Raw genomic sequence first — 24,572 nt, 5'->3', positions numbered from 1 at the left:
AAATCATCAAAACATGTGTATATGTTTGGGTGATTCATCCCAAATTAGGTTCATGTTTTTCTATGTTTAATAACTGGTCTGGATTTTTAAATGCTGCATAGTAAATCACCCCAAAACTTAGTGTTAAAACAACAATGATTTTATTATATCTCATTATTTTGTGTATCAGGAGTTGAGTCAAGGCTTGACTAACCTAATTTTTGTAATTCATGTACTTTTATCTCTGGTATCACTTAGTGGTATTTAGTCAGCAACATGGTCTGATGTGTTCAAGATGGCTTCACTGTTGTCTTTGCAAATATGGCTGGAAGGCTGTGTTAAGACTGCCTCCCCTCCGCTCTTCATGTATTCTCCATACCTTTTCCATATGCTCTTTCCAGCAAGGTAGTCTGACTTTTTATATGGTGGGCCAGGGCTCACGGATCCTAGGCAAAAGCTATTTGAACTTTTAAAAGCTAATCTCAACTGGCACAGTATCACTTCTGCCACTTCATTGGTCAGAGCAGTCACAAGGCCAGCCTAAAGCCACACGGAGATGAAGCACTCTCCAGATTAAGAGTGTTAAATAATTTGCAGCTGTTAATATCCCATAGTCTGCCACTAGCCAAAAATTGTTTACATTTTCCCTCACATGCACAATGCACTCACCCCTTCTTAAAGCCTCATCTTATTATTTAAAGGGCTTAAAGCCTAGGGGGCATCTGGGTGGCTCAATCAACTAAGCATCCAACTCTGGATTTTGGCTCAGGTCATGATCTCATAGTTTGTGAGATCGAGCCTGATGTCATTCTCCATGCTGCAGAGCCTGTTTCTCTCTCTCTCTCTCTCTCTCTCTCTCTCTCTCTCTCTTTCCTCCCGCCCCTTGCTCTCTCACTTTTTCTCAAAATAAAGAAATAAACTGTAAAAAAAGGTTGGGAGCTCAAAGCCTAAAGATGTTATCCAAGTCAGGCCTATATAGAGATGAGTTTTCTTGAGTATAAGTCTTTGAGTATAGTTACTCTTAATCTGAAGACCTATAAGCAAAAAAGAGAAGTTACTTGCCTTCTATATATCTAACATTCAGTATTGAAAGAAAAATAGAGACTACTTTTCACAAATGAGGAAAATGGGGGACACATATCAATCATTGGTCCATAGAAATTCTGAAAGGCAGCCAGGCATAGCAATTTAGCTTGCTTTCTTTGCACCAAAGTTGGTGCCCTCAAGGGCTTTTCTAAACTATCTTTCTTTCCTTTGCAATCCAAGCTGATGGTGTTTCTGCAAGTTGAAAATTAGTAATTTTGTGGGTTTTGTATGAATGATATCGACATTCACTATATTTGACCACTCTTCTTTTTTTTTTCTTCCTTCTTTCCTTATTTTCTTCTTCCTTCCTTTGTTTTCTTCTTTCCTTTTTCTTTGGCCCCTCTCTTCTTTCAGTTGCCCATAGGAAGCTGTGAGACAGTGCTGTTGAGATTCTTAAAAATCCTTTTGTCTAACAAAGAGAGTCTGGGAAGCATGCCTTTAAATCTTTCTGTGCCATAACAGAAGGTCTTACGTCTATACACTTGACTTCATCTTTGCCCTGAGACCACATTTTACTGCCCTGAATTCAGTATTTGTTTTGAGGCCATGTTTTCCCGTAAGCTCCTGTTGCCTGGAAGGAATTAACTTAGGCTTTCTCTTCTAAATTGTTGCCATAAACTAAATAGTTCTTTCTTCAATTAATCTCTGTCTTCTTGAGCTTTATCAGAGGCTACTAAAGAAGCTAGTTGACATTTTTAATATTCTGCTTAGATAGCACCATAGCTAGATCATTAAATCTCTTTGGTATATTTTCTATCATCATTGTTATTATAAGTACCAAATTTTCTGCCACTGTATAACAAGAATCTCCTTTTCTCTAGCATCCAGAAATTTTTTTCACTGTCCAGTCTCTCATCAACAGTCTCCTCTTGAAGCACTTTTAACTTCTGCCTGCTGCCAAGTCCCAAAACCAGTGCACATGTTTTAAGCTTTTGTTGTGTTAGCACCCTATTGTCAGATATGAAATTCTGTTTCAGTTATCTGTTCCTGCAAAACAAATTATTCCCCAGGCTTAATGGCTTAAAATAACTAATTTTATCTCATGCTTTAGTGGGTTAGGAATTGGGAAAGTTCTTTCCCACGTGGCATCATTACCACTCAATGCTATTCACCTGTCAGCTGGACTTATGCAGGAAGGGGCAAGATGGTATCATTCCCATGCATGGTGTCTTGGCAGAGCTCACCTGGGCCTGTTTAGGTGGTTCCCTCTCCTTATTTTAGTCTCAGGAACTTGCCATGTGGTCTTCCCATAATAAACTTCTTTCATGGTGGCTTGCAGAGTCCAGTGCAGAAGCTGCCAGTTTTCTTGAAGACTAGAGCTGAAACTGGCATAGCAACATTTCAACTATACTCAATTGGTTAAGACAATCACAGTGCCAGACCAGATTCAAGGGGAGGGGAGGTAGAGGCCCCTTCTAGATGAGAGGAATGTTAGACCTTGCTAGATGTGTAACCATCTTTAACTCACCATAGTAACTTAAATAGTTTTACTTAATAGAAGTATAGTTAGTAGGTACCTTATGCCTTTTATTAAAAACAAAAACAACAACCAAAACCCTGTTAGGCGTATAATAGAGGCTATACAGCTTACTGCAAGTTGGCAAACATTGTCTACAAAGAGCCTTAGACTTTGAGGGCAATACAATCACAAATCTAGTTTGTAGAATAAGTCATATTGGTATGACCTAAGGTACTAATTATTAATTATTCACTGAAAAATAAAAGATTTTTTCCCCAACTGCTTACCTCGTACAAGTAAAAAAAAAAATATCTTTTAGGACAAGCTATTTGGAAACTTTAAAAATAGAGAATGAAAGATTACCGGGATTCCAGGAAAAAAGAGAGGGTGATGGTGGCTTAAACAAGAGCATTGAGAATCTGAATTGGAGAGGAAAAAGAGAAATCAACAAATGAAGACAGTAACTTTTCTCATTAGTATTCACTGTAAGAAAATATCAACCAGGAGTTAACAAGATTAAAGATCTACAGATAAAATATTTAATTTTTTGTTATAATTAGTATGTTAGCCTAAAATTAGGTAGTGATCATTTGTAGAAAATTTATTCAAATATATATATGGATTTTGCTTTGAGACATGTTTATTGTTATGTTTTTGCTTTTCAGAACCTGATGGCTTGGAAACAGAAGTTCTACAAGAGCCAGATGGAGCAAACAAAAATGGTAGCTTGCCATGCACGATTATTGATGTATGGATTAGTGAGATAAAAGATACAAAGGAAACTGAGTATGTTACCTCTTTTTCCTTACATTTCAAAATGTGGGTCCCTTTTGTAATACCTTTATCTAAAATACTGTAATAACCTAATACTGCCTTGTATCCTATTATTATAATACCTTATAAATAATTTAATTTTTGGAAAAGTATTACACTCAAGTGGTTCAGAAATCAAGTATATAAAGTTATAGAGAAAAAAGTTTGTTTTCCTACTCTGTCCTCATCCAGCAAATTCCCATTGTCTCCTCCTTCCAGATATTTTTAATCTATACAAAGCAAAAGTGTATAGTCTCCCTCCCTTTTAAATAAAGTTGCTAGTATAATGGATACAGTACTTTCACCTTTTTTACTTTTAGTCAGTAACCTGGGAATTTTTTCATATTAATACGTAGAAAATTTCATCTTTTTTTCTTATTTTATGGCTACTTGGTATTCCCTTGTATGGATATACCACAACTCAATAAGTTTTCCACATTAATTGTTATTCTACACTAATTGATCTTGCAAATGATGTTGCAATGAATAACCTTTTACATAGGTCATTTTGCGTGTATATATCATGTAGGATAGATACATAGAAGTATAATTGCTGGGTCAGTTGTGTTTTTATAAATTGCATTTGTAATTCATTTATTGTTCTTCCCAGGGTTTGTACCAATTTACATTGGTAAATTGAAAGAATGTACGAAACCTGCCATTTCCCATTTCCCCTAGCCTTGCCAAACTTAGTATCAAAGTTTTTTATTTTTGCCAATCCGATAGGTTAAGAAATAATATCTTAGTTTATCTCTTATTATTGGTAAAGTGAGCACATTTTTTCAAATGTTTAAATTTCATGTGTATTTCCTTTTCCATGAGTTCTCTGTATATATCTTTAACCCATTTTAAAAATTTGGTTGTTGGTCTTTTATAAATTAGTAAGAACTCATTAAATATCAGAAATATTTGCTGTGGTTATTATGTGAGTTGCAACACTTTTCCCCCTGTTGACCATTTATATATATATTTTTTTGCCATGCAGAAGTTTGTTGTTTGTTTGTTTGTTTTAGTTGTCATGTTTACCTAGATTTTAATAATCATTCAGAAATACTTTGTTCTTTCTAAGGTTCTCAAGAAATTTTTCAATCTTTTTTTCTAGTACTTTTACATGGGCACTTTTTACATTTAAATCTTTGATCTATTTGGAATTTATCCTGGTGTATGGATTTAGTTTTTCTTCCAGATGGCTACCCAGTTGTCCAATTCCATTTATTAAAAAGTCCATCTTTCCTGCACAGATTAAAAATGCCACTTTTAATATGTACTAAACTATCTTAATTATTTGAGCTGTTCTTATGCTTTTTCCCTCTATTCCATTGATCTGTCTTTATTTTTTCTCCATTGGTCTTTATACAATGTGCTGGTACACACTATTTCAGTTAAAATGTAAAATATATTTTAAGATCATTTAAGGCTAATTCCCTTTCATTGTTTTTCTTTTTTGGTTTTCTTGGCTATTCTTGCTTGTGTCATATTTCATTTGAATTTAGAATTTACTAAATTTCACCCACTTTCCCCTAGGAAAAAATACCACTTGGTATTTTAGTGGGGTGTTAAATTCATAAATTAATGTAGGGAAAATCAACTGTTGTTTTCTTCCTGTCCATGAAGAACATGATAGAAGTTTTGAGTATTTTTATAGTTTCCTTCATCTAGGTTTTACGCTTTTATTGGTAAGCTTGTTACTAGATAAATTATCTTTTGTTTGGTGTTATAAATGGTCCCTATTCTTCTATGAGATCTTGTAACTAGAAAGTTGTAGGTTTCTTTACATTGATTTTGTACCCCACTATTGTTCATGATAGATTTTCAGTTGAATCTTTTGCTTTTCTCAGATATATAATCATATGAAAAAAGTGATGATTTTGTCTTTCCAATTTTTTTAACACTATTTTTTTTCTGTAATTGTCTTTGTATCTTTTATACAATGTTAAATATTGGAAATAGGGGGTATCTGTGTGTTTTTCTTGACTTTAGTGAAGATGATTCTGTTGTGAATCCTCATTAGGCATAACTATACTTTTTAACTGAGATAGGTATCAATATTTTATTGATTTAAAAAAAATTTTTTTTTAATGTTTTTATTTATTTTTGAGACAGAGACAGAGTATGAGCAGGGGAGGGGCAGAGAGAGAGGGAGACACAGAATCAGAAGCAGGCTCCAGGCTCTGAGCTGTCAGCACAGAGCCTGATGTGGGGCTCGAACTCACGGACTGTGAGATCATGACCTGACCTGAAGTCGGACGCTCAACCAGGCTCCCCTATTTTATTGATTTTTAAAAAGTCAGGAATGAATTTTATTGAATGACTTTTCAGCTTCTATAGAACCGTTCATATAAATGTTTTCCTTTATTTATTAGTACAGTTAGCCTTTGAACAACACTGTTTTGAACTGCATTGATCTTTTTATACATGGTCTTCATATACATTTTTTTCAATAAATATATTGGAAAATTTTTGAAGACTCATGCTAATTTGAAAGAAGTTGTAGGTGAACTGTGTAGCTTGAAATACTGAAAAAATAATTAAAAGGTATTATTTTAAAAATATGACATATAATACATGTAAAATATGCATTTATCAACTGTTTATGTTATCATTAACACTCTGGTCAACAGTAGTCTATTAGTAATAATTCAGTTTTGGGGAAGTCAAATTTTTTTTAAAAATTTTTTAACGTTTATTTTTTGACAGACTGAGAGAGAACATAAGCAGGGGAGGGGGAGAGAGAGAGAGAGAGAGAGAGAGAGAGAGAGAGAGAGAGAATCACAGAATCAGAAGCAGGCTCCAGGCTCTGAGCTGTCAGCACAGAGCCCAACGCGGGGCTCGAACTCAAGAGCTGTGAGATCATGACCTGAGCTGAAGTCGGATGCTTAACCGACTGAGCCACCCAGGCGCCCCAGGAGGGAAGTCAAATTTTATATGCACATTTTTGATTGCATGGGGGAATCAGTACCCCATCCCCCATGTTGTTTAAGGGTTAACTGTATAATTATATTAATATATTAATATAAACCATTCTGCATACCTTAAGTAAACTCTTCTTGGTCATGACATTATTTAATGCACTTATGTATTTTATGATTTTTATATTAATATTTGCAAAGAATCATCTGCAGTTCCTTTTGTTATGAGAAATCTTTGTTAGATTTTGTTATTCTTGTTATGCTTCCTTCATAAAAAGTAATTAGAAGTTTCTTCCTTTGCCATGATCTATAGCAGGGACAGTCGATCTTTTTCTATAAGAACCTGTTAGGGGGCGCCTGGGTGGCTCAGTCGGTTAAGCGTCCGACTTCAACTCAGGTCATGATCTCAGTTTGTGAGTTCGAGCCCCACGTCGGACTCTGTGCTAACAGCTCAGAGCCTGGAGCCTGCAGCCTGCTTCGGATTCTGTGTCTCCCTCTCTGTCTGCCCCTCCCCTGCTCATGCTCTCTCTCTGTCTCAAAAATAAATAAAAAATTAAAAAAAAAAAAAGAAGAACCAGTTAGTAAATATTTTAGCCTCAGATAGATGATTTGGTCTGTGATGCAGCTATTCAGCTCTGCCTAGGTATTGCAAAAGCAGCCATAGATGATACATAAACAAATGAGTGTGGCTGTTTCAAGACAACTTTATATATAAAAACAGGAGATGGGCTGGATTTGAAGATGGGCAAAAAGGAATGTATGCAAGAATGCTTATCATAGCAAATAATATAAAATAGTCTAAATAATCATTAATAAGGAAATTGTTAAAAATACTGTGTTTCTGTATACTACACAGCATATGCAGCACTTAAAATAACATGATTTGGAAAAAAAAATGATAGTTTTGTTTCTTTTTTTTTTTTTTTTTAAATTTTTTTTTCAACGTTTATTTATTTTTGGGACAGAGAGAGACAGAGCATGAACGGGCGAGGGGCAGAGAGAGAGGGAGACACAGAGTCGGAAACAGGCTCCAGGCTCTGAGCCATCAGCCCAGAGCCCGACGCGGGGCTCGAACTCACGGACCGCGAGATCGTGACCTGGCTGAAGTCGGACGCTCAACCGACTGCGCCACCCAGGCGCCCCTTAGTTTTGTTTCTAACACCATTCAACAAAACAATATCAAATTTATTAAAGACCTAAATGTCAAAAAATGGGAGGCAACCTAATAATTAATATCCAGAATTCATAAAGAATTCATGTAAGTTAATAAGAAAAAAGACAAAAAAGTCCAAGAGAAAAAAAATGGGAAAATAATATGAATATAGTTGTTATCAAAGGAGAAAACCATATTATATGGTTAGTAAATACAATTGTATGGTACTTTATGGATTATAGAGAGTCAATACTACTGAGGAAAAAAAGACATCACACTCCTAAGTTCTGACTAACTTTACTCAGTGAAGAACTATGGATGCATGAATGTCAGATACTTGTTCTCCCTCAAAGGAGAGAAGTAAATAAAAGGCAGACCAGAGTTTAGGTGTATCCAGTGAAAGTTTCTTCATAAAATAATATGAAGCCAGGAAGAAGGGAAGTAGTAGCATCAAATATTGGTGAGGGATTGGGAATTAGGTGCTTTGAAACATTATGAATATGGGATTCTGGGAAGATGGCGGCGTAGGAGGACGCTGGGCTCACCGCGCGTCCTGCTGATCACTTAGATTCCACCTACACCTGCCTAAATAACCCAGAAAACCGCCAGAGGATTAGCAGAACAGAGTCACCGGACCCAAGTGCAGACGAGAGGCCCACGGAAGAGGGTAGGAAGGGCGGCGAAGCGGTGCGCGCTCCACGGACTGGCGGGAGGGAGCCGGGGCGGAGGGGCGGCTCGCCGGCCAAGCAGAGCCCCCGAGTCCGGCTTGCAAAAGCGGAGGGGCCTGACGGACTGTGTTCCAACAGCAAGCGCGACTTAGCGTCTGGGAGGTCATAAGTTAACAGCTCTGCTCGGAAAGCGGGAAGGCTGGAGGACAAAGGGAGGGTGAGCTGCGGAGCCCCCGGACGACAGAGCTCAGTTTGGCGGGGAACAAAGGTGCTAGCCAGCGCCATCTCCCCCGCCCATCCCCCAGCCAAAATCCCAAAGGGAACCGGCTCCGGCCAGGGAAATTGCTCGCTCCACGCGAACACCCAACTCTGTGCTTCTGCGGAGCCAAACCTCCGGCAGCGATCTGACTCCCTCCGGCTGCCACAGGGCCCCTCCTGAAGTGGATCACCTAAGGAGAAGCGAGCTAAGCCTGCCCCCCCTGCCGCCGTGCACCTTGCCTTCCCACCCCAGCTAATACGCCAGATCCCCAGCATCACAAGCCTGGCAGTGTGCAAGTAGCCCAGACGGGCCACGCCACCCCACAGTGAATCCCGCCCCTAGGAGAGGGGAAGAGAAGGCACACACCAGTCTGACTGTGGCCCCAGCGGTGGGCTGGGGGCAGACATCAGGTCGGACTGCGGCCCCGCCCACCAACTCCAGTTATACACCACAGCACAGGGGAAGTGCCCTGCAGGCCCTCACCACACCAGGGTCTATCCAAAATGACCAAGCGGAAGAATTCCCCTCAGAAGAATCTCCAGGAAATAACAACAGCTAATGAGCTGATCAAAAAGGATTTAAATAATATAACAGAAAGTGAATTTAGAATAATAGTCATAAAATTAATCGCTGGGCTGGAAAACAGCATACAAGACAGCAGAGAATCTCTTGCTACAGACATCAGGGGTCTAAGGAACAGTCACGAGGAGCTGAAAAACGCTTTAAAGGAAATGGAAAACAAAATGCAAACCACCACGGCTCGGATGGAAGAGGCAGAGGAGAGAATAGGTGAACTAGAAGATAAAGTTATGGAAAAAGAGGAAGCTGAGAGAAAGAGAGATAAAAAAATCCAGGAGTATGAGGGGAAAATTAGAGAACTAAGTGATACACTAAAAAGAAATAATATACGCATAATTGGTATCCCAGAGGAGGAAGAGAGAGGGAAAGGTGCTGAAGGGGTACTTGAAGAAATAATAGCTGAGAACTTCCCTGAACTGGGGAAGGAAAAAGGCATTGAAATCCAAGAGGCACAGAGAACTCCCTTCAGACATAACTTGAATCGATCTTCTGCACGACATATCATAGTGAAACTGGCAAAATACAAGGATAAAGAGAAAATTCTGAAAGCAGCAAGGGGTAAACGTGCCCTCACATATAAAGGGTATCAGAATGGATAAAAAAACAAGACCCATCTATTTGCTGTCTACAAGAGACTCATTTTAGACCTGAGGACACCTTTAGATTCAGAGTGAGGGGATGGAGAACTATTTATCATGCTACTGGAAGCCAGAAGAAAGCTGGAGTAGCCATACTTATATCAGACAAACTAGACTTTAAATTAAAGGCTGTAACAAGAGATGAAGAAGGACATTATATAATAGTTACAGGGTCTATCCATCAGGAAGAGCTAACAATTATAAATGTCTATGCACCGAATACCAGAGCCCCCAAATATATAAAACAATTACTCATAAACATAAGCAACCTTATTGATAAGAATGTGGTAATTGCTGGGGACTTTAACACCCCACTTACAGAAATGGATAGATCATCTAGACACACGGTCAATAAAGAAACAAGGGCCCTGAATGAGACACTGGATCAGATGGACTTGACAGATATATTTAGAACTCTGCATCCCAAAGCAACAGAATATACTTTCTTCTCGAGTGCACATGGAACATTCTCCAAGATAGATCATATACTGGGTCACAAAACAGCCCTTCATAAGTTTACAAGAATTGAAATTATACCATGCATACTTTCAGACCACAATGCTATGAAGCTTGAAATCAACCACAGGAAAAAGTCTGGAAAACCTCCAAAAGCATGGAGGTTAAAGAACACCCTACTAACGAATGAGTGGGTCAACCAGGCAATTAGAGAAGAAATCAAAAAATATATGGAAACAAACGAAAATGAAAATACAACAATCCAAACGCTTTGGGACGCAGCGAAGGCAGTCCTGAGAGGAAAATACATTGCAATCCAGGCCTATCTCAAGAAACAAGAAAAATCCCAAATACAAAATCTAACAGCACACCTAAAGGAAATAGAAGCAGAACAGCAAAGGCAGCCTAAACCTAGCAGAAGAAGAGAAATAATAAAGATCAGAGCAGAAATAAACAATATAGAATCTAAAAAAACTGTAGAGCAGATCAACGAAACCAAGAGTTGGTTTTTTGAAAAAATAAACAAAATTGACAAACCTCTAGCCAGGCTTCTCAAAAAGAAAAGGGAGATGACCCAAATAGATAAAATCATGAATGAAAATGGAATGATTACAACCAATCCCTCAGAGATACAAACAATTATCAGGGAATACTATGAAAAATTATATGCCAACAAATTGGACAACCTGGAAGAAATGGACAAATTCCTGAACACCCACACGCTTCCAAAACTCAATCAGGAGGAAATAGAAAGCTTGAACAGACCCATAACCAGCGAAGAAATTGAATCGGTTATCAAAAATCTCCCAACAAATAAGAGTCCAGGACCAGATGGCTTCCCAGGGGAGTTCTACCAGACGTTTAAAGCAGAGATAATACCCATCCTTCTCAAGCTATTCCAAGAAATAGAAAGGGAAGGAAAACTTCCAGACTCATTCTATGAAGCCAGTATTACTTTGATTCCTAAACCAGACAGAGACCCAGTAAAAAAAGAGAACTACAGGCCAATATCCCTGATGAATATGGATGCAAAAATTCTCAATAAGATACTAGCAAATCGAATTCAACAGCATATAAAAAGAATTATTCACCATGATCAAGTGGGATTCATTCCTGGGATGCAGGGCTGGTTCAACATTCGCAAATCAATCAACGTGATACATCACATTAACAAAAAAAAAAGAGAAGAACCATATGATCCTGTCAATCGATGCAGAAAAGGCCTTTGACAAAATCCAGCACCCTTTCTTAATAAAAACCCTTGAGAAAGTCGGGATAGAAGGAACATACTTAAAGATCATAAAAGCCATTTATGAAAAGCCCACAGCTAACATCATCCTCAACGGGGAAAAACTGAGAGCTTTTTCCCTGAGATCAGGAACACGACAGGGATGCCCACTCTCACCGTTGTTGTTTAACATAGTGCTGGAAGTGCTAGCATCAGCAATCGGACAACAAAAGGAAATCAAAGGCATCAAAATTGGCAAAGATGAAGTCAAGCTTTCGCTTTTTGCAGATGACATGATATTATACATGGAAAATCCGATAGACTCCACCAAAAGTCTGCTAGAACTGATACATGAATTCAGCAAAGTTGCAGGATACAAAATCAATGTACAGAAATCAGTTGCATTCTTATACAGTAACAATGAAGCAACAGAAAGACAAATAAAGAAACTGATCCCATTCACAATTGCACCAAGAAGCATAAAATACCTAGGAATAAATCTAACCAAAGATGTAAAGGATCTGTATGCTGAAAACTATAGAAAGCTTATGAAGGTAATTGAAGAAGATTTAAAGAAATGGAAAGACATTCCCTGCTCATGGATTGGAAAAATAAATATTGTCAAAATGCCAATACTACCCAAAGCTATCTACACATTCAATGCAATCCCAATCAAAATTGCACCAGCATTCTTCTCGAAACTAGAACAAGCAATCCTAAAATTCATATGGAACCACAAAAGGCCCCGAATAGCCAAAGGAATTTTGAAGAAGAAGACCAAAGCAGGAGGCATCACAATCCCAGACTTCAGCCTCTACTACAAAGCTGTCATCATCAAGACAGCATGGTATTGGCACAAAAACAGACACACAGACCAATGGAATAGAATAGAAACCCCAGAACTAGACCCACAAACATATGGCCAACTCATCTTTGACAAAGCAGGAAAGAACATCCAATGGAAAAAAGAGAGCCTCTTTAACAAATGGTGCTGGGAGAACTGGACAGCAACATGCAGAAGGTTGAAACTAGACCACTTTCTCACACCATTTACAAAAATAAACTCAAAATGGATAAAGGACCTAAATGTGAGACAGGAAACCATCAGAACCTTAGAGGAGAAAGCAGGAAAAGACCTCTCTGACCTCAGCCGTAGCAATCTCTTACTCGACACATCCCCAAAGGCAAGGGAATTAAAAGCAAAAGTGAATTACTGGGACCTTATGAAGATAAAAAGCTTCTGCACAGCCAAGGAAACAACCAACAAAACTAAAAGGCAACCAACGGAATGGGAAAAGATATTTGCAAATGACATATCGGACAAAGGGCTAGTATCTAAAATCTATAAAGAGCTCACCAAACTCCACACACGAAAAACAAATAACCCAGTGAAGAAATGGGCAGAAAACATGACTAGACACTTCTCTAAAGAAGACATCCAGATGGCCAACAGGCACATGAAAAGATGTTCAGCGTCGCTCCTTATCAGGGAAATACAAATCAAAACCACACTCAGGTATCACCTCACGCCAGTCAGAGTGGCCAAAATGAACAAATCAGGAGACTATAGATGCTGGAGAGGATGTGGAGAAACGGGAACCCTCTTGCACTGTTGGTGGGAATGCAAATTGGTGCAGCCGCTCTGGAAAGCAGTGTGGAGGTTCCTCAGAAAATTAAAAATAGACCTACCCTATGACCCAGCAATAGCACTGCTAGGAATCTACCCAAGGGATACAGGAGTACTGATGCCTAGGGGCACTTGTACCCCAATGTTCATAGCAGCACTCTCAACAATAGCCAAATTATGGAAAGAGCCTAAATGTCCATCAACTGATGAATGGATAAAGAAATTGTGGTTTATATACACAATGGAATACTACGTGGCAATGAGAAAAAATGAAATATGGCCTTTTGTAGCAACGTGGATGGAACTGGAGAGTGTGATGCTAAGTGAAATAAGCCATACAGAGAAAGACAGATACCATATGGTTTCACTCTTATGTGGATCCTGAGAAACTTAACAGGAACCCATGGGGGAGGGGAAGGAAAAAAAAAAAAAAAGGACGTTAGAGTGGGAGAGAGCCAAAGCATAAGAGACTGTTAAAAACTGAGAACAAACTGAGGGTTGATGGGGGGTGGGAGGGAGGGGCGGGTGGGTGATGGGTATTGAGGAGGGCACCTTTTGGGATGAGCACTGGGTGTTGTATGGAATCCAATTTGTCAATAAACTTCATATAAAAAAAAAATAAAATAAAACCTTATTTAAAAAAAAAAAAAGAAACATTATGAATATGAATATTAATTGGGAGAGCCAATTTGGAGATCCATTTCCCAGTTTTGTTAATGTAAAATGTACATTTTGTATAAAATATATGTTTTATTTTTTGGTATTTACTCTAAGATTACTCACACATGGGTACAAAGAGGCATATGCAAGAATGTTTATTGTAGGAAAGTCAACAAATAATCTGAAAGAGTCTAAATAATCAATAAGGAAGTCGCCAAAAATAGTTTCTGTATGCTGCATTATGTATTGTATACAGCACTTTAAATAGTAAAATGTTACTTCATGTATTAATATGTAAATATGCCCCAAATATCAAATAATTAATGAAATAAAATGATATTGGGTAAAAAAGCATTTCTGTATATTAACACTATATTATTTTTATGTAAATTTAAAATGGAAAAATGGAAATTTAAAATTTAAAATGGAAAAATATGGTAAGATATATACCAAACTGATAACAGTAAAGTCAACTAGGATTTGAGCAGTTAGGGGAATTCTAAAAGGAATATTACTTTTTTTTTGGTTGAGGTGAAATTCATATAACATAAAATTACCATTTTAGCCATTTTAATGTGTATAATTCAGTAGTATTTAGTACATTCACAGTGTTGTGTAGCCATTACCACTATGTGGTTCCAGAACATTTTCATTTCCCCAAAAGGAAACCCTGACTCCCATTAAGCAGCCACTTTCAGTTTTTCCCTTCCCCCAGCCTTTGTCAACTGCTAATTTCCTTTCTGTCCATGGATTTGCCTATTCTGGATACTTCATATGGAATCATATAGTACGTGGCTTTTTGTATTTGGCTTCTTTCACTTAACCAAACATAATGTTTTCAAAGTTTATTTTGTAGGATATACACTTCATTCCTTTTTATGGCTGAAAATCCATTATGTGGAATATACCATATATTTTTATCCGTTCAGCAATTGGTGGGCATTCAGCAGATGATGGTGGGTCGTTTCCAGGATTGTTGCTACCTTTTGTCAGTTGTAAATAGTGCTGGACCTCCCACTAACCCTCATCCCTTTTTCCCATCTTCTCACCTCCCTTCCCTCTGGTAACTACCAGTTTATTCTCTGTATTTATAGGTCTGTTCCTGGTTTATGTTTCCTTCTGTGTTCTTTTTTTTTTTTAGATTGCACATATAAGTGAAATCATATGGTACTTGTGTTTCTCTGTCTTACTTATTTCACTGAACATAAATACCCTCCATGTCTACCTGTGTTATGCAGGTGGCAAGATTTCACTCCTTTTTATGGCCAAGTAATATTCCAGTATGTGCATGCGTGTACACATTCATCTGTCAAAGGACACTTAGGTTGCTTCCAAATCTTGGCTGTTGTTAATTAATAATGCTACAATAAACATAGGGAAGTATAGATCTTTTTGAATTAGTGTTTTTGTTTTCTTTGGATACTCAGTAGTGGAATTACTGGATTGTATTATATTTCTGTTTTTAATTTTTTGAGGAATCTCCATACTGTTTTTCATAGTGGCTGCACCGTTTGCATCCTTACCAACAGTGCACAAGGATTCCTTTTCTTCCACATCCTTACCAACACTTAGTTCTTTTTGATAATAGCCGTTGTAACAGATATAAGATGTTATCTTTTTGGAGGTGGTTACCAGTTCATATTTATTGAAATGATTCCTTTTTTCCATTTTTATTGAGAAATAATTGACTTGTATCACTGTAAGTTTAATGCATACAGCATGATGGTTTAATTTGTATATATTGTAAAAGGATTACAATAGATACAGCTAATATCTATCTTTGTTATGAGATGATATCTTATTTGGTTTTGATTTGCATTGTCTGATGGTTAGTGATATCGAGCATCTTTTTCTGGATTTGTTTCAAATCTTTGGACCGTATTATTCCAATCTTTAAATTTTTGTTAAAAAAATACATGAATTTAATTCCCAGCTATATTGAAATAAAAATTGTTAGTTCTTCTTTACCTTTTTTCCCTTAATTAATTCACTGTCTTCAAGAACTAAAACATTTCTGTGCATATCATTCTATTTTTTTTGTACTGTGCTACACACCATTTTTTAAACTTAACACCATTTAATACTGATTTGCAGATTACTTTGCTTAGCTAATAATATATTAACTATCATTCTATATAGCATTTCACATAGATTTCTGTTTCATTTTTTTTAACAGCTGCATGATATTTTACAGTATTAGTATAGCATGATTGTTTTATATTCTCCACTCTTAAGGGGCATTTTGATTGCTTAAAGTAGTGGTTCTCAGACATTAGCAAGTATTAGAATTATTTTGGTATTCATTAAAATCAATTGGTGGGCCTTATCTCCAAAGGTTTGATTTATAGGTCCAGTCTAGGCCCTGAGAAATTGTATTTTGAACAAGTTTCTGTGTGTTCCTAATGTCTAGAGGCCACATTTTGGGAACCACTGTTACAAGAAGTGGTGAGGCTGGCTTTTGTGACTGACTGATTGGTGAAGGTTTTAATAGGGTAAAAAATACAATGTGCTTATGAAAGAAAAATATGTATATCTGTACACACATGAGGAAAATATTATGGAAGAGGGATCATAGAATTCTGGTGAACTTGTACTCTTTTTTCTTTTTTAATTTACGAGTGCTTTTATTTCTAGTAAATTGTATTTTTACTGATGTATCCATCTTGGCAGGTTGGAAGATAGGATCATTGTTCAGCAAGATGAAGTTACTGAAGATGGAATCCCAAGGAATGTGGACCACCTTAGTGAAGTTGATATAAGTAAGCCTTGTTGTGCTAGACTAAATACTTTCTGGAAGGTTGTTAATGTGAATCTTTTATTTGGACAACATATTAATAGACAGCATTTCTTGTCAGTTACCTCATTCATTTAAAAAGTGTAGTAGTCATAGAGCATTAGGTTGTCATTAATAAACCTGGATTGTTTGGCAACATGGGCAGTAAAACTTTTTGGCCAAGGGGCATCTGAATGGCTCAGTTGGTTAAGCATTCAACTTCAACTTAGGTCATGATCTCACCACTCGTGAGTTCGAGCCCCTCATCAGGCTCTGTGCTGATGACAGCTCAGAACCTGGAGTCTACTTTGGATTTTGTGTCTCCCTCTTTCTCTGCCCTGCCACTGCTTGTGCTCTCTCTCTGTCTCAAAAATAAATAAATAAATAAATAAATAAATAAATAAATAAATAACTTTTTGGCCAGTTATTTTATTGAATGTTCAAAACAAAAAGAACTGCTTGCTAAAATTAAGCCAGTATACTAAGAACATTAAGTAAATTGTCTTGTTTTTAATAGTATTAATTAAAATATGAGAAATATAATTTTTCCTATCTAACCTATAGGAACAAAGATAAACTGGGGGTAAATATGAGTGTCTAAACAGTGTGTTTTCACATTTCCTTACATTTGTGTCTACATATTTTGCATTTAATGGAAGTATATAGCAAATTAATCTGCTTTCTGAAAATAAAACCTAATATCCAAAGATTATTTATAAGGTAATACAATCACATAAATACTTTGGTTTTGTTTTCTTGATAGACATGGAGGTTTTTGCTAGAATCCATGTTAAATACTGTGCCTTTTTCAATATCACATAAAACTATTTAAGTACTATATAGACTTATCACAGAATCTTTCCTTTATACCACAGGAACTGAAATAGATGATTCTCAGCACTCCAAATGTGATGTAGATAAATCTGTGCAACCAGAACCAGTTTTCCAAAGAGTGGTTCTTTCAAAACACTTGAACGTAGTCTCTCAAATTCAATCAATTTTGTGTTCACCAGAAGAATCCTTTCCACTTCGATCTCGCTCTGATTCACCACCAAAAAATAAAAACAAGAATTCCTTGCTGATTGGACTTTCAACTGGTCTATTTGATGCAAACAACCCAAAGGCAAGTATGCACCTCAAATAGAAAATATCTATTTTAATAACATTTCTTATTTATTTTCTTTGATAAACCATAATGTTGAGTTTTAATCTCTTACACACACACACACACACACACACACACACAACAGAAGGCCTCCATCTTCTCTTCTGGGATTCTAAAAAGAAGTTGCTATTGAGAGTACAACTAGGACGAAACCTATTTCATTGGTTCCTTGTTCAGGATTCTTTTTATAGGGTCTACTTTTATTTAAGCAGAAGATCTCTCTTACACCCTCTTACATTATCTCCTCTCTTCACTACTCAACCCTACCTCCATTTTTAGTCTGAGACTAAACTTAAGTAATATATCCTTTCTTTTTTTAAGTTTATTTATTTATTTTGAGAGAGAGAGAGCAAGTGTACACATGGGGGAGAGGAAGAGAGAGAATCCTGAGCAGGCTCCACGCTGTCAGCCCAGAGCCCAACGTGGGGCTGGATAGTGAGATCATGACCTGAGCCATAATCAAGAGTTGATACTTAACCGACCAAGCCATCCAGGCACCCCAAGCAATATATCTTAAATGGACAGAAGTACTATTTGCCTAATTTGTATGTAGAAAGACTAATAGGTAAGATATTCATATGCACTTTCTGGCAGAAGATTTTCAAACCTCTTATCTTTTCTCACTTGCTATCTTTTTCTTATTTTGAAATTGCAATAGTATCTCTATAGAACATTTTAAAATATAAAGGAGTCACATATTTTGTTATATTACGTTTTATATGTGTAATTTTTACATTTATAAAACTTTTTGCCAAAATGAATTATTAGGCATATTTTTTGTAACCTGCTTTTCTGTTTAATAATAATTATAAAACTATTACAAATGTTACTATTGAAAGCTATATTATTATAAAAATTGCATTTTGTCATGGGCACCTGAATTGCTCAGTCTGTTGAGTGACCAACCCTTAATTTTGGCTCAGGTCATGATCTCAAGGTTCATGAGATTGAGCCCCATGTTGGGCTCTTTACTGACAGTGCAAAGCCTGGTTGGGGTTCTCCCTCTCTCTGTCTCTCTGTCCCTTCACCTCTCATGTGTGCTCTTTCTCTTTCTCAAAATAAATTAATAAGCATTTTTTAAAAATAACATTTTGCCATATTGTCAAATAATCTCTCATATCATCCATAATGACCATAAATTCCATTGTGCTGCTATGCTATATATAATTTTTTAAACTAATCTATTTTTATTGCTGGGCCTTAACTACCTACATGGGTATCTTTGACAATAGCCACAGTTATTTTCATAAAGTAAATTTCTGTAAGTAGAGTTCAAAAGGTTATATTGTATACCGCCTGTTTTCCCTTTAAGAAATAGCTTATTATGGGGTCGCCTGGGTGGCTCAGTTGGTTAAGCCTCTGACTTTGACTCAGGTCATGATCTCACAGTTCGTGAGTTTGAGCCCCACATTGGGCTTTCTGCTGCCAGTGCAGAGCCTGCATGGGATCCTCTTCTTCTTTCTACCCCTCTGCCGCTTGTGCTCGCTCACTTTCTCTCTCTCTCTCTCTCTCTCTCTCTCACTCTCTCTCTCTCTCACACACACACACACACACACACACAAATAAAATAAAGATTAAAAAGTAGCTAATAATACCTCAATAGTATATGAGAGTCTGTACTCTAAAGAGCACCAACTGTTATCATTCACTTAAAAATTGTGTATTTAATGAATGGGTGATGGTATTTTTAAAATTTGTGTTTCTATGTTTGCCACTGATGTTGGACATTTTTTATATGTTTAGGTCTGTATAGGAATGCATTACCTGAATTCTTTCATCCTTGGCTATTTTTTAAATATGTCATTTTGATTTTCAATTTAGTTTTCCAGTTGGATATGTTTTTACTTTATGGAGTGTTGTCTTAATCTTATTTTAAATGTAGAGATTGCTAAATTCTCTTACTTGTCTAATAGCATTCAAACTTTCAAAGATGTAAACTATGAAAACAAATGTTATGATCTTCAGAGTTAGAGAATAAGGCCTACTTGTGGAACAGAGAAGGATTATCATGTAATTCATACACTTGTTCCTTTCTAGTAAAGGTGTGTAGCTAATTGTCTTTAGCCTAGAGATTTTTAATAATTTTTTCTGTGTATAAAGTTAACATTCCTGGAGAGCTTGGGTGCTCAGTCAGTTAAGCATCTGACTCTTGACTTTGGCTCAGGTAATGATCTCATGGTTCGTAGTTTCAAGCCCCATGTCGGGCTCTATGCTGACAGTGCAGAACCTGCTTGGGATTCTCTCTCTTTCCTTATATCTCTGCCTCTCCCCAATTCGCATGCTCTGCCTCTCTCTCAAAATAAAGAAATAAACTTAAGAAAAAATGTTAACATTCCTTGCATAATACATTTTAATTTTTTTATTTTCTTTCATGACCTTAGTTCAGCCTTAGTAGTTCTATAGAAGTACTTGCTTCGGAAGTAAGCACAACAAAATAGATTTCATGTAGGGGAATGACTGTAAGAGGAAGGGCAAGAAAGAACCCTAGAAAGCCAAAGCAGTTTGTAGCCATTTAAGGCAAGGACAGAAGGCCATACCTCCCTATTCCTTAAATCTTTGAGGTCATGAAAGTTCATCACTGGGCCCAAATAGTAAATACTTGGTGTTCATAATGGTCACCTTAAAATGTGGAGAAAAAGTAAAATTTATTTTGAAACATATAGATAATCTGTCTACTAAGTGGAATAATTTGAGCTCTTAACAAGGATTTTTGTTAAAGGTCTTTTTTAAAAATGTTAATTATGCTACTTACCTTTTTTTTAATGTTTATTTTTGAGAGGGAGAGAGAGTGCGTGCACAAGTGTGTACAAGGCAGGGAGAGACAGAGAGAGAGAGAGGAGAGAGAGAGAGAGACAGAGAGAGAGAGAGAGAGAGAGAGAGAGAGAGAGAGAGAGAGAGAATCCCAAGCAGGCTCCACACTCAGCAAAGAGCCTGATCCTGGGTTCAGTCTGATGAACACGAGATTATGACCTGAACCAAGATCAAGTTGGATGCTTAATCGACTGAGCTACCCAGGCAACCCTGTGGTTTTTTTTATTATTATTGTTAAAGGAAATTCTCCTTGTACTTTGAATCCTAACCTCTCTCACCTCAAGGAATAACTCCTTTACTTTGGTCACACTTGTATCAACTTTTTCCTCTATAGTAGATCATTTCCTCAACATACATGTTCTTGTAAGTCCCATCGTAATTAGCAAACTTCTCTTCTCTTGACAACATGTCCTTCTCCAGCTACCACCCCTTTTCTCTGTTCCCTTTACAACCAAACATCTTCAGTATGTTGTATCTTTGCAGTCTCCACTTCCAAATACATTCCAATATGACTTTCATCCCACTCCTCCATTAAAACTGCTCTTGTCAAATTAGTTACTAATACATTGCCAAATTCCCTGTACCTTTTTCTCTCATCTTTCTTGATTTTTTTCTTCCAACAGAGTTGATATACACTTTATTTGTAAAATCATTTTTATATCTTGGCTTGCTTTATATCACATTTTCCTCGGCGCTCATGACTCACCCTTTGGTCTCCTTTACTGGTGGCTTCTACTCTAACAGATCTCCTTAAAAGAATGTGTATTCTATCATTGTGTGGAATGTTTTGTAAATATCAAGAATTAAGTCAAATTGGTTGCTAGTGTTGTTCAAGTCTTCTTTATCTTCTATTTTGTCTAGTTGTATCATTTGATGAGAAAAGATTGAAAAAACTATACTTGCATAATTGTCTTTTCATTTGTGTCTATTTTTGTTCCATGTATTTTGAAACTTTGCTCTTGAGTGAATAAAAATTCAGTATTGCTGTCTTCTGGATATTGAATTGATAGGTTTATTGCTATGAAGTGTCCCTTTTTGTTTGATAGTGGTGTCCTTGCTAATTGTCTTTCTACTTATTTATCAATTACTGAGAAAGGAGTGTTAAAATTTCCAGTCAATTTAATGCATGTTAATAATCTTTATATAGTCTTAAAAAATTGACCTCTTTAATCGTTATGAAATGACTCTCTTTATTGTTGGTCATATCACTTTGTTCTGAAATCTGTTTTGTCCAATTTTAATACAGCCATTCCAGCTTTCTGATGATTAATGTCTATGAGGTATATATATTTTACATCCTTTACTTTTAATCACACAGATTTTATATGTAAAGTGGATTTTTGTAGCTATCATCTAGTCAAGTCTTTTTAACCAGCCTGACAATCTCTTTTATTCAAAGTGATTAGACAATTTACTTGTTATGTAATTTTTTATATATTATTGATATGATTAATTTTAAACCTACCATTTTGCTATTTGTTTTCTATTTGTCTCATCACTTTTTCTTCTCCTATTTACTTTAATTCTCCCTTCTTTTGGATTATTTTTAGCATATTATTTAATCTCTATTTGCTTTTAAAGATAGACCTTTTCAAATATTTAGTTGTAATTCTCAGTTTTCAACATACAGTTTTAGCTTTTTACAATCTTTCTTTAATATACCACTATATTTATTTAACATATTTAACATATTTAATATACCACAGTATTTATTTAACCTATTTAACAATATACTTCCATTTCCACTCTCTTGTCTGTCCTTTTGGCATTGTTGTCGTATATATTATGTCCATATGTTATAAACACCACAATAAATTTTCATCATTTTTGCTTTAAACATTATCTTTTACAGAAAGTAAAAATTGAGAGTCTATATATTTACCATTTCGGATATTCTTCATTACTTTGTGTAGAATTCAGGTTTCTATCTGGTATCTATCACTTCTGCACCTTTTAAGAACTTCCTTTAACATTCTTGTGCAGCCCTGTTGGTGATGACTTTTTTTCCTCTTTTGTTTATTTAAAAACCTTTTTGTTACACTTTCATTCTGAAAAGCTATTTCTAGTAAGTCTAGAATTATATTATCTTCTGGGTTGTATTATTTCTGCACTTGATCTTAGCCAAAAGGCCGAGAAGCGATGGGTTGTATTATTTCTGACAACAAACACTGTAAATGTAGCTTTCATAAGGTAGTAGTAATAGAGTGACTTGATTTATCAAGTAAGGTAAGGTAAATTTGTAATAGTTCAAAATGAAATCATCTCAAGAGGTGATCTTCTCATGCTATCACTTATATAAGAACAGAGTCTAGGTCACCAAACAAAATAGTTATTTGTCCTTCCCCTTAGACCTCCCTCATTTTAGAGGATGGCGAATACAGGGTGGAGAGAGACCAGATGTGTTCCACCAATAGTTTTCTGATCTGCGGAGTGGAGTGGAAAACTAATCTCTATAAAAATATTAAGAATTTCTTTACTCATTATAGCAAATGGAGAATGTAGGGGTGGGGGGGAATATTGATGTGTAATTCACCAGTAGCGTATATGTCTTAAATGTCTTGTTTTAATTTGCTAAAATATCAATTCTTATATAATGTCTATAATTTTTGCCTTTGCTAAATGTTCATAATTTTTTTAATGTTTTAGATCCACTTTTCACCTGGTTTATGGGTTGAAATGAGGATATATTTGTAGAAGCTATTTTTAAGAAACAGTGTTACAGTTTAATTTTAGTAAGCAGAAGTTAAATAAATATGTTCATTATAATCCATTCTGTACTATAACCAGAGTATTGCTAATTCATAATTTTATTTGAAAAATACTACAGATGAAACTATGAGTTGACAGAATTCTTTTAAGTACAATTTTATGTGGAGTTCTATTATTAGTATACTTACTACTTAATTTATTCACTATCTTATGTGGTTCTCTTCATTTTTGAGAAAAAGAACTTAACCAACAAACAAAAACATCTAAAAAATCTGTCAAAGAAGACTGTGAACATAAAGGGTTTTCAATATAGGATAGATAAGCTGTTGGATTGAGGGTACATAGATCTATTCCAGGAGGAAAGTTGTGAAATTACATACCTCTTAAAATTTCTTTCTAACTGTATTATGTTACATTAAGTTAGGAAAATTATTTTTTTAATGTTTATTTTTGAGAGAGAGAGAGAGAGAGAGACAGTGTGAACGGGGGAGGGGCAGAGAGAAGGAGACACAGAATCCGAAGCAGGCTTCAGTCTCTGAACTTTCTTTTCTTTTTTTTTTTTAAGTTTTTTAACGTTTATTTATTTTTGAGACAGAGACAGAGCATGAACGGGAGAGGGGCAGAGAGAGAGAGGGAGACACAGAATCGGAAGCAGGCACCAGGCTCTGAGCCATCAGCCCAGAGCCCGACGCGGGGCTCGAACTCACGGACAGTGAGATCCTGACCTGAGCTGAAGTCGGACGCTTAACCGACTGAGCCACCCAGGCGCCCCTGGGCTCTGAACTTTCAGCACGTTGCTGGATGCAGGGCTCAAACCTGTGAACCAGGAGATCAAGACCTGAGCTGAAGTCAGATGCTTACTTAACCAATTGAGCCGCCCAGGCTCCCATATTAGGAAAATTATTTTAACTAGTGAAAGGAATAAACTAGAATTGAGACTATTTTACCAGAGTTAAAATTTATCTCAGCCTAAAAAATACTGCATCTTTATGTCGTGTCCCCTTGAATTTAGGTATATAATGCATATACGCTGTATCTATCTAGAGAAACTGTTACTGTATGCATATTTTGCATACCGCTGGTTTATAATATACAGGGTTCAAACCATTAAAATAATAAACAAGTCAAGCATAAATTCTGCTGACAGTGAGAGATTCAGAAAAAGAAATACTTTCAGTACCATTATTAAGTGCTTTGACAAACAACGTATCTTACCATCTTGTAGTTCATAACCATTTTTTTCAAGTGCTGTAATATGTAAATTATGTTCAAGTAATGGAAATCTATCCTTTTTTTATTCTCAAAAACAGATTGTACCAATAAAATTGGCGACGAATATAAATTTTCATTAATATGCTAAACATTGTGTTTTCTTCACAGCCTCCAATCTGTTGTAGATTCTTACCAGGGCCTTAGGAGTTATGTTTCAAATCTCACAGACTCCTTTAGGGTCATTAACCCAACTCTGAGACTTATATATTTAGATATTTGTTTCATTGCTCTGTCTATCCATCATATTCTAACTGCTGTTAGGTTAGTGGCCAGAGGCTATTTCTATTATTTCTGGTCTTATGCAAACAAGTTCAAATTTTAAATACCT

At 36.3% G+C, this 24,572-nt stretch overlaps 1 protein-coding gene across 4 annotated transcripts in view; it reads left to right on the top strand.

The window, feature by feature from the left end:
• The window catches only part of NEK1 (NIMA related kinase 1), a 230,289-nt gene that overhangs the window by 173,860 nt on the left and 31,857 nt on the right, over positions 1-24,572 (top strand). For all 4 annotated transcript variants that reach the window (XM_047090703.1, XM_047090704.1, XM_047090701.1 and 1 more), the window contains 3 exons: positions 3,190-3,310; positions 16,185-16,273; positions 17,163-17,410. In XM_047090703.1, coding sequence (XP_046946659.1) covers positions 3,190-3,310; positions 16,185-16,273; positions 17,163-17,410 — 458 coding nt within the window. The remainder of the gene's footprint in view (positions 1-3,189; positions 3,311-16,184; positions 16,274-17,162; positions 17,411-24,572) is intronic.

The sequence above is a fragment of the Lynx rufus genome, unplaced genomic scaffold (genome assembly GCF_022079265.1).
Source record: "Lynx rufus isolate CCGP_SWC_20201006 ecotype Redwood Valley unplaced genomic scaffold, mLynRuf1.p SCAF_3, whole genome shotgun sequence".
Taxonomy (NCBI): domain Eukaryota; kingdom Metazoa; phylum Chordata; class Mammalia; order Carnivora; family Felidae; genus Lynx; species Lynx rufus.
Note: the sequence above shows the minus strand (reverse complement) of the source record. Positions and strands in the feature narration are given on the sequence as shown.